The sequence below is a fragment of the Mustela nigripes genome, chromosome 6 (genome assembly GCF_022355385.1).
Source record: "Mustela nigripes isolate SB6536 chromosome 6, MUSNIG.SB6536, whole genome shotgun sequence".
In the NCBI taxonomy this organism is placed as follows: Eukaryota; Metazoa; Chordata; class Mammalia; order Carnivora; family Mustelidae; genus Mustela; species Mustela nigripes.
The window spans coordinates 104082047-104096319 of record NC_081562.1 but is presented as its reverse complement, the minus strand read 5'-3'; the positions used below and the strand labels follow the sequence as shown (position 1 = coordinate 104096319).

Here is a 14273-nt window from a genome sequence, read left to right as displayed (position 1 = left end):
TGACCTTTGGATGGAGGAGAGGGTACGTGGGAAAGTAGAACAAAACCAAAAACCGAATAGCTGTCAGAAGACCCCAGTCAGGCCTCCATTCCCAGGACTCCCAGCTTGAAACACGGGGCTGAGGAAGGCACTGGGAGGGGTTCTGTAACCAGTGGGTCCTCTGACAATAGGGGGCCTTGCCCTGGCTCCCAACAAGATGGCTCAAGGCCAGGCACCCACCCCCAGGGCTTTCCACTGAGGTTCTCTCTCCCCCATGCAGCGCTGGTTCCCCCTCGATCCCTCAAGACAGAGACTTTGTCAGCTGTCTGAAGTGTGCTGTGTGAGGGGCTCATGGGGGCTGGCCGTATTCGTCTCCTAGGGCTGCTGTAAGAAATGGCCACAAATGGGTGGCTTAGCACAGCAGAAACATATTTTCTATTTCAAGAGAAGTCTCAGGTTAAGGTGTCTGTAAGGCTGGTTTCTTTTGGGGGCTCTGAGGGGAGGGTCTGTTCCAGTCTCTTAGCTTCTGGTGGTTGCTCACAAGCCAGAGTGGGAAGCTGGGGTCACATGGGGCTTGCAGCTGGATCACTCCTATCTGGACTCTGCTGCCACTCTGTTGTCACATGGCCGTCATCCATGTGTGTCCTTGCCTCTTCTTATAAGGATACTCGTCACCCCTAATCCAGTGAGACCTCATCTTAGTACAACTATAAAGACCCTGTTTCCAAATAAGGGCACTTCTGGGGTTCTGGGTGAACAGGAGCTCTGGGCGGACACTCTTCAGCTTCGTTCAGTGAGAGCAAACACGTGTCCAATTTGTTACCATCTTGGGGCACCACGGGGCTCTCACAGCCCCTGGTGCTCATCTTTTAGCTGCAGCCTTCCCTACAAAGCCAGTGATTCCTCTTTCTTTCACTTGCTGGGGAGACAAGGTCCATGCTAGCTGGACCCTGGGTCTCGTCCTCAGGCTCTGGTTGTAACTGTGCCTCTCTCCTCACCAGCCCCACTGCTGTGGCTTTGCTGGGTCCGCACAGTCTCTCTGATTTCTGTGGGCATCCATGCCCTGTGTCGCACCCCCCCCCCCATACCACCCTTGCTCTAACCACTTCCTGCTCTGGTGTTTGCTTCTTACTTCTGGCCCCTGTGGAAGCTTCGTGGAGAAGACTGCTGATGTGTATGAGGCACCTGGTTGGGGTGCCAGGTGTGGGATCAAGTGCTTTACATAGTTTATTGCCCTGGAGCTGGAGAGGAATGGAGAGCCGGTGTCTTTGGCTCTTTCTACTACTCTGGTGGAGAATGGGATGGGTCCTGATGCAGAGCTGAGGTGTGAAGGTGAGAAGGGGTGGGGAGGGTAGTTGTGGACAAAATGTTTAGCTGGAGAGCTGTCTGGGTCTCTTGTTGGGAAGCAGCATACATCCTGGTGCTTTAAGGAGCAACTTTTCTGACAAACACAAGGGGCCAAGAGGCGTTCAGCAGAAGGAGAGAGCCGAGGGTGCTGCGGTATCCGGGGGGCCAGGGAGATGACAGAACGTGGCAGATTCAGCAGACATTTGTTGGATTGCCGCTGGGGACCGGACTCTGAATGCTGAGATGTTTCTTTGTGTGTGTGTGTGTGTGTGTGTGTGTGTGTGTGGTAGAATATACTTTACATAAAATTTACCCTTTTCACCATTTTTAAGTGTACAGTTGAGTCACATAAAGGACAGTCACGTTGTGGTGAAGCCACCAGCACCATCCTTCTCCAGAACTTCTGCGTCTTCCTGAGGCCCCCATACCCACGCGACACCAACTCCCATTCCATCCCCCGCCCAGCCCTGACAGCCACCACTCAGCTTTCTGTCTCTGTGGATGTGACTGCTGTAGGGACCTCCCGGAAGTGGAATCAGACAGCGTCTGCCCCTTTGTGACAGCCTTCGTTCACTTAGCATCGTGTCCTTGAGGGCCTTCCCTGTTGTAGCCCAAGTCAGAACTTCCTAACGTTGCGTGGTATGATAGACCACATTGTGTTTTCTAGTCACCTGGCGGTAGACATTTGTGGGGTACGTAGTTTTATTTACTTGTTATGGATATATATTTCTCTCCCCACTTCACGTGTAAAGGAATTGGGTTAAGAGACTTTTTTGTCAGTCGGCGCACGATTGTGACTGAGCCAGTTTGGGAAGTGCAAGCCTGCAGACCTCTGAAGTTCTCTCTGGCCCAAGGGGAGCTGTTGAGTGGCGCGGGGAGCAGGATGAAAACGGTGTTTGGCAAACTGTCCTGGCTATGTTGTTGTCCCGTTTGTGGCTCTCCGCCTGTGCAGAGACACAGGGAGGGGCAGAGGGTTGGGGGATCACACAGGGGAGGACCTGGAGGAAGAGAGGGGAGTGGGGCAGGGGCCAGGAGCCTCTTAATTATGCCAAAGAAGATAGGAGTTGTCAGTGGCCTCTGATGTCGTCTAGCTCTTCGATCTTTTCAAGGGTTGGGGTTAGGGTTAGGTTAGGGTTAGGATTCGTGTTTTATATGCTTAGAGAAGCCGAGAGTTTCTCCCAGATTCTCTCAGGTGGTAAGTGGGAGAGCAAAGGCTAGAAGCAGTTCCCTGCCCCCAGGCACAGTGCTCCCCCATCACCCCAAGTGGCCTTTGTGCGCTCCGTGAAGCCTGGAGCCTCTCCTGCTCCTCTCCCTCCTGCCCCCGCCTGTGGCTTGGCCTGGCTTGGCCCGGGCTCCAGGTGGGTCAGGCTCGGGGCAGGGCCACTGGAGGCTGCTTCTCAGTGTCCGATGACTCACCCAGCCCCCAGGGCACCTGTCCTTCGTGAGCACAGATCCTGCTGGGGTCCAGACACTGGCTTATCCCCATCTCCTCTTACCAGGCGCTGGGGCTGAGCCAGGGCAGGACCGCGTAGGGAGTTGGTGAAGGGGCCCTCGGCAGGGGCTGCCGTCCAGCTGGGAGGTATATATAGCTCTGAGCTCAGCCCCGGTGTGTGGGATGGGACCCCGGGGAGGTGGAGGAAGAGGGACAAGCTGCCAAGCTGACTCAGACCTTGTCTCGCTCTGGCTCTTCTCCTTGATCTTCTCCTCTTCCCTCGGGGGACCCACTCTTGCCACCCTTCAGTGCCATAGCTGCATCCTGCACCCCCGAGTGCCCGGTCTGTACACACCCCACTTACTGTAGTCAGCGGCCATTGGTCCTCTTGTAGGTGGGCCAGCCCAGCAGGACACAGGGTGGGAGCTGAGAACAAGCAGGCAGGAAGAGGCCTCGGGCAGGGAGAAGAGCCCCGAGGAGGAGTCTAGACCTCAATACAGGACAGGGATTCAGCCTGCTCCCAGCTCTGGCCCCAGGGCAGCCAGCGCAGGACAGGCTGAGGAGGGCCAGCAGACATGCAGATAATATGCAGAGCTGCAGGACAGATTAGCGCCTGTTATTTCTGAGCTGAGCCTCCCACGCTTGTGGATGGGCTCCCGCAACCAGGGCTGCTGGCCGGCTACTGCCTACGGCTGCCTTCAGTTTTGCCCCGTCACTCTGTGACCCTTGCCCTGGCACTGCCATGCTGGTCGCTCTGACCACCTTTGGCCAGCCTGGCCTCTGGCCCCATGGGCAGGTGGTGGAGAGATGAGCGTAGGGCAACTTCTCACCCCTATCTGCCCGCACACTCTTATCTTTCCCTCCCCTCACAGCTCCTTCTTGCCTTCTCTGTTCTGCCTGCACAAGAGCTGGCTGGCTCTGTCTTCTCTGCATGCTTTCGTTCTGCCCACCATGCTCCTGAGTCTCCCAGCTCTCCTGGTGTCCCCCCTTTCTCTGCATCTCCTCTCCTTGCATCCTCTGTTGTCTCCCTGGGTGCCTTGTGGCCCAGGCTTCCAGTTGCCATTAGCAATCCGGCAGCTCTTACAAGCGAGCTCCTCCACTGCCCTTTGCTCTCTTGCCCTGTGGTTTCTAGATCTTCCATGTCCCCCACTCTGGCTCATACACTGACTTCAAACTTCTGAAGGCCTGATGGCGTGACTCTCAGTTCGCACCTGGTCTGTGCCAGGAGCTGGTGTGGCCTTGGGCTGGTGGTCTAACCTTTTTTAGCTTCAATTCCTCATTTGTAAAACTAGGGGCAATGATAATAATGCCGCCTTTCTGTCTGGTTTTGGTTCCATTCATTTATTTCTTTTATTGTGGGAAGATAGACACCAAGGAAAATTTACCACTGTAACCCTGTTAAGTCACAGTTCAGTGGCGTAAAATTCATCTTGTGGCACCTGTCATCGCTACCCTCCATCTCCAGAACATTCTCATCCACCCAAAACTGAAACTCTGTGGCCCTTAGACACTAACTCCCTGTCCACTCTGCTGTCCCCAGCCCCTGGGAAGCTCTCTTCTGTGTTGTGTCTGTATGGATTTGCCTCTTCGTGGTAGCTCATGGAGGTAGAGCCAGTCATACAGTGTTTGTGTTAGCACAGTGTCCTCAAGGTTCACCTGTATTGCGGCCTGGGTCAGGACTCTGTTATTTTTTATAGCTGCATAATACTCCTTTGCACAGCTACACCGTGTTTTGTGTATCCGTTGAGCTCTTGGTGAGCACTTGGTTGTCTCCTCCTCTCCCCTGTTGTGGCTAGCGCTGCCATGAACACACGTCATACACGTATGGGTATCTGAGTCCCTCCTTTTCAGTTCTTTTGCGAAAATACCTAGAGATGGAATTTCCGGATCACGGGGTAATTGCACTTCACTTTTTGTGGAAGTGGCAGACCGTCTTCCAGCGGCTGCGCCATGTTTTGTTCTGCCAACAGACTGCAAGCGTCGCGGGGTCTTCGCTTCTTTGCCAGCAGTTGTTGCTTCTCGTGGTTAGTTGGTTTGTGCTTGAATTGTCATCCTTATGGGTGTGAAGTGGTAGCTTGTGGTTCTGATTTGCATTTTCCTAATGATTAGTGACGTTGAGCATCTTTTCAGCACTGCCACAGGGATGAGAGCGCGTGGGGCCCTCCTGGTGTGCAGCACTGGGGTGTGGAGCTGAATAGGACATGTCCTCTGTCCTCAAGAGCTCGAATTTTAGGGAGAGAGGAAGGCAGGAGCTCCAGTGACTTTCAGCCAAAGAGTTCGAGAAAGGCAATTACCCCTGTGCACCGGGACTTGGAGGTGGGAGTGAGCACACCCACTTGGGTGGGGATCAGGGACCACATCTTGGGGCGGTGGCCTTCAAGGTGGGGTGGGATTTCACCAGAAGCCTCAGAGCGCTGCAGGGACAACAGTGATACGAGCTCAGGTGTCAGGCCTAATCTCTGCCTTCTGAGGCTGCGGGCAGAAGTTTCTTATCCACAAATAGCCTCCTCCTCAGCTGCAGGTGTTTATAGCTTCAGCTGGTCCCTGGACAGAGAGGCCCCCAGGCCATCAGGATTAGGGCTGGTCCTAGAGGACGGGAGGGCTTACTCCCGGGAGAGGCCTCTAGGAAGCCAAAACCCGGTGTGTGCATGTCCGTGCATGTCCGTCTTCTTTTCAGTGGGGGGCTCTGCCCTCAGGTTCTCAGCTTTCTCCACTTTTTTTTTTTAAGCTTTTATTTATTTGACAGAGCAGGCAGAGAGGCAGGCTGAGAGAGGGGGGGAAGCAGGCTCCCTGCCGAGCAGAGAGACTGATGTGGGGCTCAATCCCAGGACCCTGAGATGATGACCTGAGCTGAAGGCAGAGGCTTAACCTACTGAGCCACCCAGGTGCGTGCTTCCTCCACTTTTGAGGACTCCTAGCCTTCGTGGTAACAGGGCCTTATGAGCAACACAGCAGTAGCGGCTGGCTTTGCTGACCTTCCGCTAGGCAGTAGGTGCTTTACGTCCTCGATGCTGTTTAGTGTACTTATGGCCCCGGGGAGAGCTGGTGCAGACAGGGGAGGTAATATAGGCAGAACGAGATGCAGCAATGGCCGTCCCAGACCGGCGTGTTCGGGTAGGATAACGATGGCAGCGGTAGTGTGTGGCCAGCGAGAAGCCTGGGCTGGCTGATGGGCACGTGTGACATCGAGTGTGGGGTTAGGAGGAAGTGGTGGTGGTCACGTGAGCCCCGAGGGCTCCACCCTCAACCTGTGGTGAGGCCAAGGCTCCCCTTTGTCCCTCCGCTGTCCTTGCCTATGGTGGGGTGGGGCCGTGGGTGTGAGTTGGGGCTGTTGGACACATGTCCTCTGACAGATGGGCCACGGTCTGGCGGGGGCGTCCTTTCCAGCCACACCCAGGCCCTCTCTAGGGTTGGCCAAGGCCACCTGCCACTCTGTAATGCCCAGCTGCCCGACTGGCCTCGCCGAGGTCCAGGCTGGCCTCCCACTACCCCAGCATGCGGTCTCCGCCCTGGAGGGGAGAAGACTGGCCTGACTTCGAGCAGCAGATGACAGAGCTGGGACAAGGATGTGGGTCTCTTTCCCTACCACTGATTCATCTGGACTTTGCACTCATTTCTTAACTGCCCTTGCTCCCTGCTGGCCTGCCGTGTGGTTTCAGGGCTCTGCCTCTTAGCATATGCTCCCTGCTTCTCTCCACTTCTCCCTTCAACTGTGGCGTTCTGATATCTTCGCCATTCACGGCATGTTGGTGTCTGTCAGCTGGGGGAAGCACAGTCCGTGAGTGAAAACACTGGGCAGGTTCCTGGGGTCCCAATAGTCGGCTCTTCCTCTAGGACCTGGGTCTGGGCGAGGGGAGTCGGACATAGCCAAGGGCTTGCTTCCTGCAGAGAGCCAGGTGGGGATCGGTCCCGAGGGAGGAGCCCCATGATGTCTTGCGGAGGCAGCTCCCAGCCCTGCCTAGGGAGACAGCCATCCTAGCACCGTTGTGAAGCCTTAGAAGTGTCTGTTCTCGTGGCACCTGGGACACTTAACAAACCATGGGACTTTGAATGAATCACTTCCCCTCTCTGGGCCACAGTTACTTCTTCCCTAGGCAACATCAGACCTGGGGGCACCAGGTATGACCCTTGCTTCTGAGAGAGGATGGCCCTCACTTCCATGTTAAGTAGAAGACATGCTGTGCAGTCCTGAAGAGACAAGTTCTGGAACCAGACTGGATGGGTTTCAGTCCTTACCATTTGTTGGCCTGTGACCCTGAATGGCTTCCCGAACCTCCATGTGCTTCGATTTCCCTTTGTGTAGAAGGCAATGGCAGTAGCAGTGGCACAGAGTAGCTGTGAGGATTGAAAAGGGGGACGCAGATCCGACTATCCCAGTGAACAGTGTATTTGCACAGGTCCTTTTGCACGAAGGGGCTCAGTAAATGTTCACGACTGTTGCTCATTACGAGAGCGAGAGAAGCAGTAGCAACTCCCCACATAAGTGTAAATAAAGCCTGGATTAGAGGCCAGCTGGCCCCGTGGCAGCAGTGTGACCGGGTGGCCTCCGGAGCACCCCGCTGGCAGGAAGGAAGCTGGTTGGCCCCTCTTGGCTTGACACACCCACAGAGAACCTGCACTTCGCTCCTGCCTACGGGTGCTCTCCACCCTGGCATCACCTCTGATCAGCAGAACAGAACTGGGTGGAATAACGGCCTGAGATGAGCTGGGGGGGGGGGGGGTGCTGTTCCAGAGATGGGGGTGCTGTTCCAGAGTGGAAGGTGCTGTTCCAGAGATGGGGTGCTGTTCCCGAGTGGAGGGTACTGTTCCAGAAATGGGGGTTGCTGTTCCAGAGATGGGGGTGCTGTTCCAGAGTGGAGGGTGCTGTTCCAGAGAAAGGGAAGGGAAGATGCCCAACTTGGAAAAACACTGACAACTGAGTTGGGTTTGGCTCCTGTGGCTCCCAAAAACGGCCCGTGGGACGGCAAAACTCCTGAGCCCAGTAGCAGAGGGCAGAGGGTGCTGTGGGACTAGGAGGGGGCTGTGTCTCCATGACCTGGGCCTCCTGGCATCTCTGATGTCTGGAGTAGTCTCTCAGCCCCTGCTGGGCACTAGCCTCCCTCTGTGCTGCTGCTTCTGTGCTGTGGAGAAAGGGCCACTGTGCCTGGGCTCAGAGGGCAGTGCTGGTAACCAAGCATCTTCTTGGTGTCCTGCACTCGTGGTGCCGCCGGCCCAGGTATTTCTGCCAGATCTGCGGGCGGGTGCTCGGGGTGGGCTCTTCCAGCTTCAGTGTCCTCGGCTGGTACCAAGAGTGGTTGCCGCCTTCCTGCAGGCCCGAGGGAGGTCTGTGAGTTTGGGCTTCAGGACCATCCGTTGCATGTCCCCCTTCCAAGCCCCTAGTCTGCTTATTTGTAAAGCAGTTTCATTGGAGTTTAATTGCCATATGGTGAACTGTACGTATTTGAAGTGGACAGTTTGGCTAAGTTTTGACAGATGTACACACACCTATGAAGCCAGTAGCTACCGTCAAGAGAGTAAACATGTTCATCTTCACCTGAAACGATCTTTACTTCACTTTGCATTTATTTTTTAAATTTTTAAATTTTTTAAAAAGATTTTATTTATTTATTTGACAGAGATCACAAGTAGGCAGAGAGGCAGGCAGAGAGAAAGGGGGAAACAGTCTCCCTGCTGAGCAGAGAGCCCGATGCGGGGCTCGATCCCAGGACCCTGAGATCGTGACCTGAGCCAAAGGCAAAGGCTTTAACCCACTGAGCCACCCAGGCACCCCTCACTTTGCATTTATATGTTAAGTTCTTTTTCTCAAAAAGAGCCTTCCAAGTTTTAGATGCTCAGGCTCCGTAGAAATAGGGATTTGCTCCTGCAAATCAAATGAAATCAAATCAGGCCGGCATAAGGAAGCACTTTAATAGCTATGTTGGACTAGTTGGAAGTAAAAAGCGATTTGGTTTTTTTTTAATATGTACCTTACCTGTTGGAGGCCAAAATACCTTGTGGGACATCTTTCAGCATCTTCTCACCATTCCCTTATCATTCATTTAACACGTATTTACTAGGAGCCCACTACAGAGGACGGCAGGCAGTGTTCTAGGTGTTGGGTGTGGACAAGTGACTAAACAGACAAAACCCCCTCTTCTCAGGAGCTTTTCTTCCATTGGAGGTGAGGGTGGGGGGTGGTGCTCTGAGTGAGCAAGCAGATCGTGCGGTGTGTCAGAAGGTGCTGGGGAGAACAGCAAAGATGTGAGGCCGTCACAGTGGGGTGGGTGGGGGCTGACATCAACCATCAGCAGAGAGTTCGGGGAGCTGTCTCTAAGACAGAGGCACCTGAGCAAAGAAGGCCTCCAGGGTGGGAAAGGGAGGCAGTAGGCCGTGTGCAGCAGGGCTGAGAATGAGGCACATGGAGGCCCTCAGGTGGGACCTCAGGTGGGAGTGGGCCAGGCATGTCTCAGGAGCGACCAGGAGACCCAGTGGAAGATGCTGCACGGTCAGAGTGGCCAGGCTGGGGATGGAGTGAACAGGCTCCGGGGGCTTCCAGGCCATTGCAGGGGCTTGAACACTTGCAATCTGAGTGAGATGGGAAGCCATTGGAGGCTGTTTGAGCCACGAGGTTGCTATGGCTGCTGTGTTAAGAATAGGCTGAGGGTTGGGGGGCCTGGGTGGCTCAGTGGGTTAAAGCCTCTGCATTCGGCTCAGGTCATGATCCCAGGGTCTTGGGATCGAGCCCCGCATCGGGCTTTCTGCTCAGCGGGGAGCCTGCTTCCCACCCCCCTCTCTGCCTACTTGTAATCTGTCAAATAAATAAATAAATAAATCTTAAAAAAAAAAAAAAAAAAAAGAATAGGCTGAGGGCACGGGGTCCAGGTAGAAGGCCACAGAGGATGGGAGCTTGGACCATGGAGGGTGAGGTGGTGGGAAGTGGCTAGATGCCAGATATACATTTGACCTTTGAACAATGTGGGCTTTAGAGGGGCCAACCTCTACCCCACCCCCACCCCCATCACAGACACAGTGCACAATCCACATAGAACTTGACTCTCCCAGAGCTTGACTACTAATAGCCTACTGCTGACCAGAGCCTTTCCAGTAATACAAACAGTCTATTCCCCTGCCTTTCCCAGCAGCAGCCCCTGCGTTCTCCCGCTCACCCTTCCCTGGAGCGCGCCCTCCTGCTCTGTGATCAGTCTCCTGGTCTCAGGAACCCTCCCTCCTCCCTTGTTCTTCTCCTTGCTCCCAGGCTGGGCCCCGAACTCGACTACTCGCACAGGCCTCTTCCTTTAACAGGAAAGGAAACTGAGCTGCAGAGAACTCTCATTGAGCTCAGGGTAAGGTCTGCTTCCGAAGTCTGTAAACGTTTGCTTAGAATCGTCTGGAGGAGGAACCTTAAAAGGGCTTGGTTTAAGAAGGGAAGTCTGGGTGAAGGTCCAGGAGGAATGGGACGTGCGAAGATCCCGTATCTTGTTTTTGGAGCCACTGGACTACACCCAGCTCCCAACTCCCAGTTCTGGTGATGACTTAGACCCTCTGGCCAGTGATCAGAGCGTTTCCTAACTGCAGCGTGAGTGTCTCTTGTTAGACATGGTGTGTGACTGCTCAGCTGTCTTTTTGGACATTCGTTTAAAGGAGCCCATGGAATACCTCTCCGTGGAAAGCTTTGAGAAGCGATGCACCCCCGGCTCCCTGTTTTAGGTGCAGACCAGCCCACAGGTGATAGCCTCAGGTTCTGGTCCTCCCCCACCCTTTCCCCTGACACAGACTGTCCAGTGCTTCCAGGCCAGCTAGTCTTCCTGGCAGACAAGTCCTCCCGAGGGTGGCCTCTTAGTTCAGTTTTGGCAGTGAGGAAAGGTCATCTGGGGGGCCAGCTTGGCCTTGGCTGTGCTCTCCAGTTACAGCGGGGTGGCGGACAGCCCGCTTGTCTTACCCCTGCCCCCCCGCACCTCCTGACTCATAGCCACAGCCCTCCAGGCTCAGCAAGGGCCGGCAGGATGGGGCGGGCTGGTGGCTATGCTGCTGGCCCCAGAGCTGGCCCCAGAGCGGGCCCAGAGAGGTGACAGCTCCTACTCAAACCCCCTTGCCCTCCCTCTCCCTAGCCCAATGCCCTTCTTTATAGTCTAATCCTACCCAGTGGTCAAGGTCCAGCAGAAGGCTCACCTGACCACCCAGCCTGAGCTGACCCCAATGCTCTGAGCACACTGTGTTCAGTGGCCCGCACTGTCTGTGGCCCACACTGGGGTTACAGCATAGGCACACGTCTCTTCTTAGCTGTGTGTTTGTTGCTTTGAAAACAGAACTGCCTTTCATAATTGCATTTACAATAGTAGGGGACGTGGGTGGCTCCTTACAGTTTTTCAGGGTCCCTTAGACACAGCCTCAGCCTCTAGGAGACGGCTCCCTTGGCGAACACTCAGTACGACCTGGTGACTGGTCTGGTCAGAGCCATGCAGCTGGAGGTGTGGGCTGCCCCGGTCTTCTTGATCTGAGTTAAGGGCCTCAGGCCTTCTCCGTGAGGATGCTCAGGGTCTCAGCACTTAGGTCTCTCATCCCCCCTGCTGCCCACAGACAAGGCAAGACCTCTAGTGAGGTACTGCTCATCTCTGGAGATGGTGGAAGCTGTGTGGGCAGGGGGCTGCATGGGCGAGTGTCAAGGTCCAGGCACTTCCCTGCAGCCTCCCAAGTGTGCAAAAGACCCCAGGAGGAAGCGGGACAGATTGGCAGCTGTCCCACTGTTGTAGAGTGGGGGGAGGAGGTGGCCTCTGAGAGGGCTCCTCAAGTTCATATGGGGCTCACAGCCCTGTCACCTCCTTGCTCTCAGGTTACCAGTCCCCCAGCAAGGCCTGTTGCTGCTGGGAGATCCCTGGGATCCAAGGAGGGCGGGAGGGAAACTGCAGAGTCCTCAACCCAAGTCCCCACTCAAGGTGGGCAGAGGGCGAGGGAAGGGATCCCCAGATCCTCTCGTGTTTCTGCCTTTTGTCCTTCACCCGCTGAGAGGCTGTTGGTGTCTCTGTAGGTCGGAATGAGCTGATAGCCCGCTACATCAAGCTCCGGACAGGGAAGACCCGCACCAGGAAGCAGGTGGGCCCTGGGGGATGAGTGTGGGTCCCAGGGGCAGGTACCCCAGTTCCAGCCTGCTCCTATGGTGGGCCAGGCCCTCTGCAGGACCAAGGGTGGCTTCTCGGTGGGGCTGGTTCACAGGGGTTATCTCTTTCTGGTGTGCCACAGACCGTTCAGTTTCCCTGTAGTCCCTGCTGCCGTCAGCTGGGAGAAAGTGCCCCCCTCCTGTCCCCAGGACACTGGAAGAACAGAGAGCGAAGGACTGGCGCTGCACTTCGATTTATCGCCAGACTCTGGGTTAGCTGGATGTGTGGGACTGAGGACCCATCACTGACTGCCCCTTTCACTCACTCATTCCACAGACGTGGCTTGAGGATGGTGCAGGGCTGAGGGTCATGGAGCCAGCATGGGGAGCACAGGCCTCCTGGGAGATAGGGACAGGAGCCTTCTCTTCTTGCTACAGGTCTCCAGCCACATCCAGGTGCTGGCTCGTCGCAAAGCCCGCGAGATCCAGGCCAAGCTAAAGGTAAGGCAAACCAGCAGTGGTGGGAAGGACCGAGGGCATAGGCGGGGCCAGCTTCCTAGAAGTTAGGGCCCTTTTTCCCTTTGGGTTCAGGGACTGGCTGTTGGTGTGCAGAGCCAGCGTGCTTCTTGGTGTTGAGAAGAGTGGTCAGCCTGTAACTGCTCTTGTCTGCACCGGGAATGACAGTTGAGCTGTGTGTGTGTGTGACCCCAGGCCCTGCAGCATCCCCCTTCCCGGGCAGTTTACTCCCCAGGTCCCAGCGGGATTGTCCTCCACGCCCCATTCCTTGAGGACCTCATGGAGGCCCTGACCCCTTAGTGCCATGCCCTGACCCCTTAGTGCCATCCCCTGAGCCTGCAAGGGTGGGCGTGGTCAAGCTTGGGAGGCCCTGCTGTGGGGGTGGGGCGGCTGTTCCCCGGGAGCTGGGGGAGTGCCCCCCTCACTCCACTCGCAGATGGTTGGTTCTCTCCCCTTTCCAGATCAGCCTCACCTGATAGTCCCCAGTCCCCAGTTCCCAGAGCAGTCCCCAGCAGGGGACTGCTCCGGGGAGGCCCCGCTGCTGACAGGACACCTCATCGGGTGGTCTGTTCCCCACAGGACTCAGGCCTCCTGGATGCCTGAGTCAGGGGACCCTTTCAGGGACTTCCAGGTGGGGGTGAGTGAGCTCACTGTCCTACAGGGGTGTGTAGCAGAGCTTGCCCAGCTACCAGGTAGGAAGAGCTGACTTTTAGGGGTGTCAGACTGAAACCAGCAGTTAACATACTTTTTTTTCAGCCCTTTTCGTTTTTTCCCCCAAACAGAATATCACATCAGTACGTAACCACAGGAGCTGCCCTGGTCAAAGCTAGGTTGGTGAGGAATAGGCCAGACACCCCTTGCTCCTATCTACCTCTCAGGCCCCGTGGCTCTTGAACCCCAAAGTAGCTCAGAGCCCAATTAAAAACCTGCACTAGATGAGCTTGCAGGTCCCTGCGGCTCTGGTTGTCGGTGATCCTGACGCTGGAGCCTCTGAACGGGTGGCGGGGACTCCCAGGAAGCCGCGCCCCACGGCCCACTTGGCCCAGCTGTCCCCCGCCCCCACAGCTGCAGCCCAGCACCTCGCTCCTTTGTCCCCTGGACAGCTGGCTGGGCCTCAGCTGTCGCTCCCTCCCCCTCAGGCCGAGCACACATACTCCTGGAGACCCCCCGGGGTCTGGAGTCCAACTTGCTCACTTCCCCTCTCTGGTCTGCCTCTGACTTGCTGGGACCCTGGCAGAGAGCCAGATAGAGAAGAGACTTTCCAGTGTTCTGTTTATGGCCATCAAGGGAAACTTTTAATTCCCTTGGGGACCATCCGTATGGCCCCCATTTGCTTCAAGGAATTGCTACCTTTGTCTATACGCTCTAACTTAGAGGCTGGGGAGAGCTCTGCTAGACCACTGGACGGACATTGAGGGAAACCATGAGCCCCTTAAATAACACACAGATCTTTGTGTGCATGCGTTTTCTTGGAGAGGGTGGTCTGAGGATTTTTTCGTATTCTCAGAGGGGTCTGGGACCCAGCATAATTTGTCTCCCTGGACAGACTTCTTATTTGGTAGAAATCCCCCAGGACTTGGGAATGGGTGTACCTGGCTCTGCCCTTGTGCCACGGGGGCGTGGTGAGTCACTGGCCTTCCTCCAGCTCTATTCAGTTTAAGATGTAAAATGACAAGGGGAAGCAAGGTGGTGTCTGAGGTCCCCTCCGGTCCCCAAATTCAGTGTCTCCCTGGCCTTGTTACCTGGGCACTGATGTCACGCCCCATAGCATCTTTCCCACTTCGCCCTGATTCCTGTTCCACCCTGGTGACAACGTGCTTTCCCGAGCCCCAGTCGCCTGTTTAGATCAGCTATCCGGGAAGGGACGTAAGTTACTGACATCGAGCGGATGGAGCTCTCTGGCCTCACGGGGCAGTTGTTAACCAC

At 55.7% G+C, this 14273-nt stretch overlaps 1 protein-coding gene across 2 annotated transcripts in view; it reads left to right on the top strand.

Annotated features, from left to right (window-relative positions):
• The window catches only part of TEAD4 (TEA domain transcription factor 4), a 63323-nt gene that overhangs the window by 29357 nt on the left and 19693 nt on the right, over window positions 1–14273 (top strand). For both annotated transcript variants that reach the window (XM_059403800.1, XM_059403799.1), the window contains exons 4-5: window positions 11763–11827; window positions 12270–12332. In XM_059403800.1, the coding sequence (XP_059259783.1) occupies window positions 11763–11827; window positions 12270–12332 (128 nt within the window). The remainder of the gene's footprint in view (window positions 1–11762; window positions 11828–12269; window positions 12333–14273) is intronic.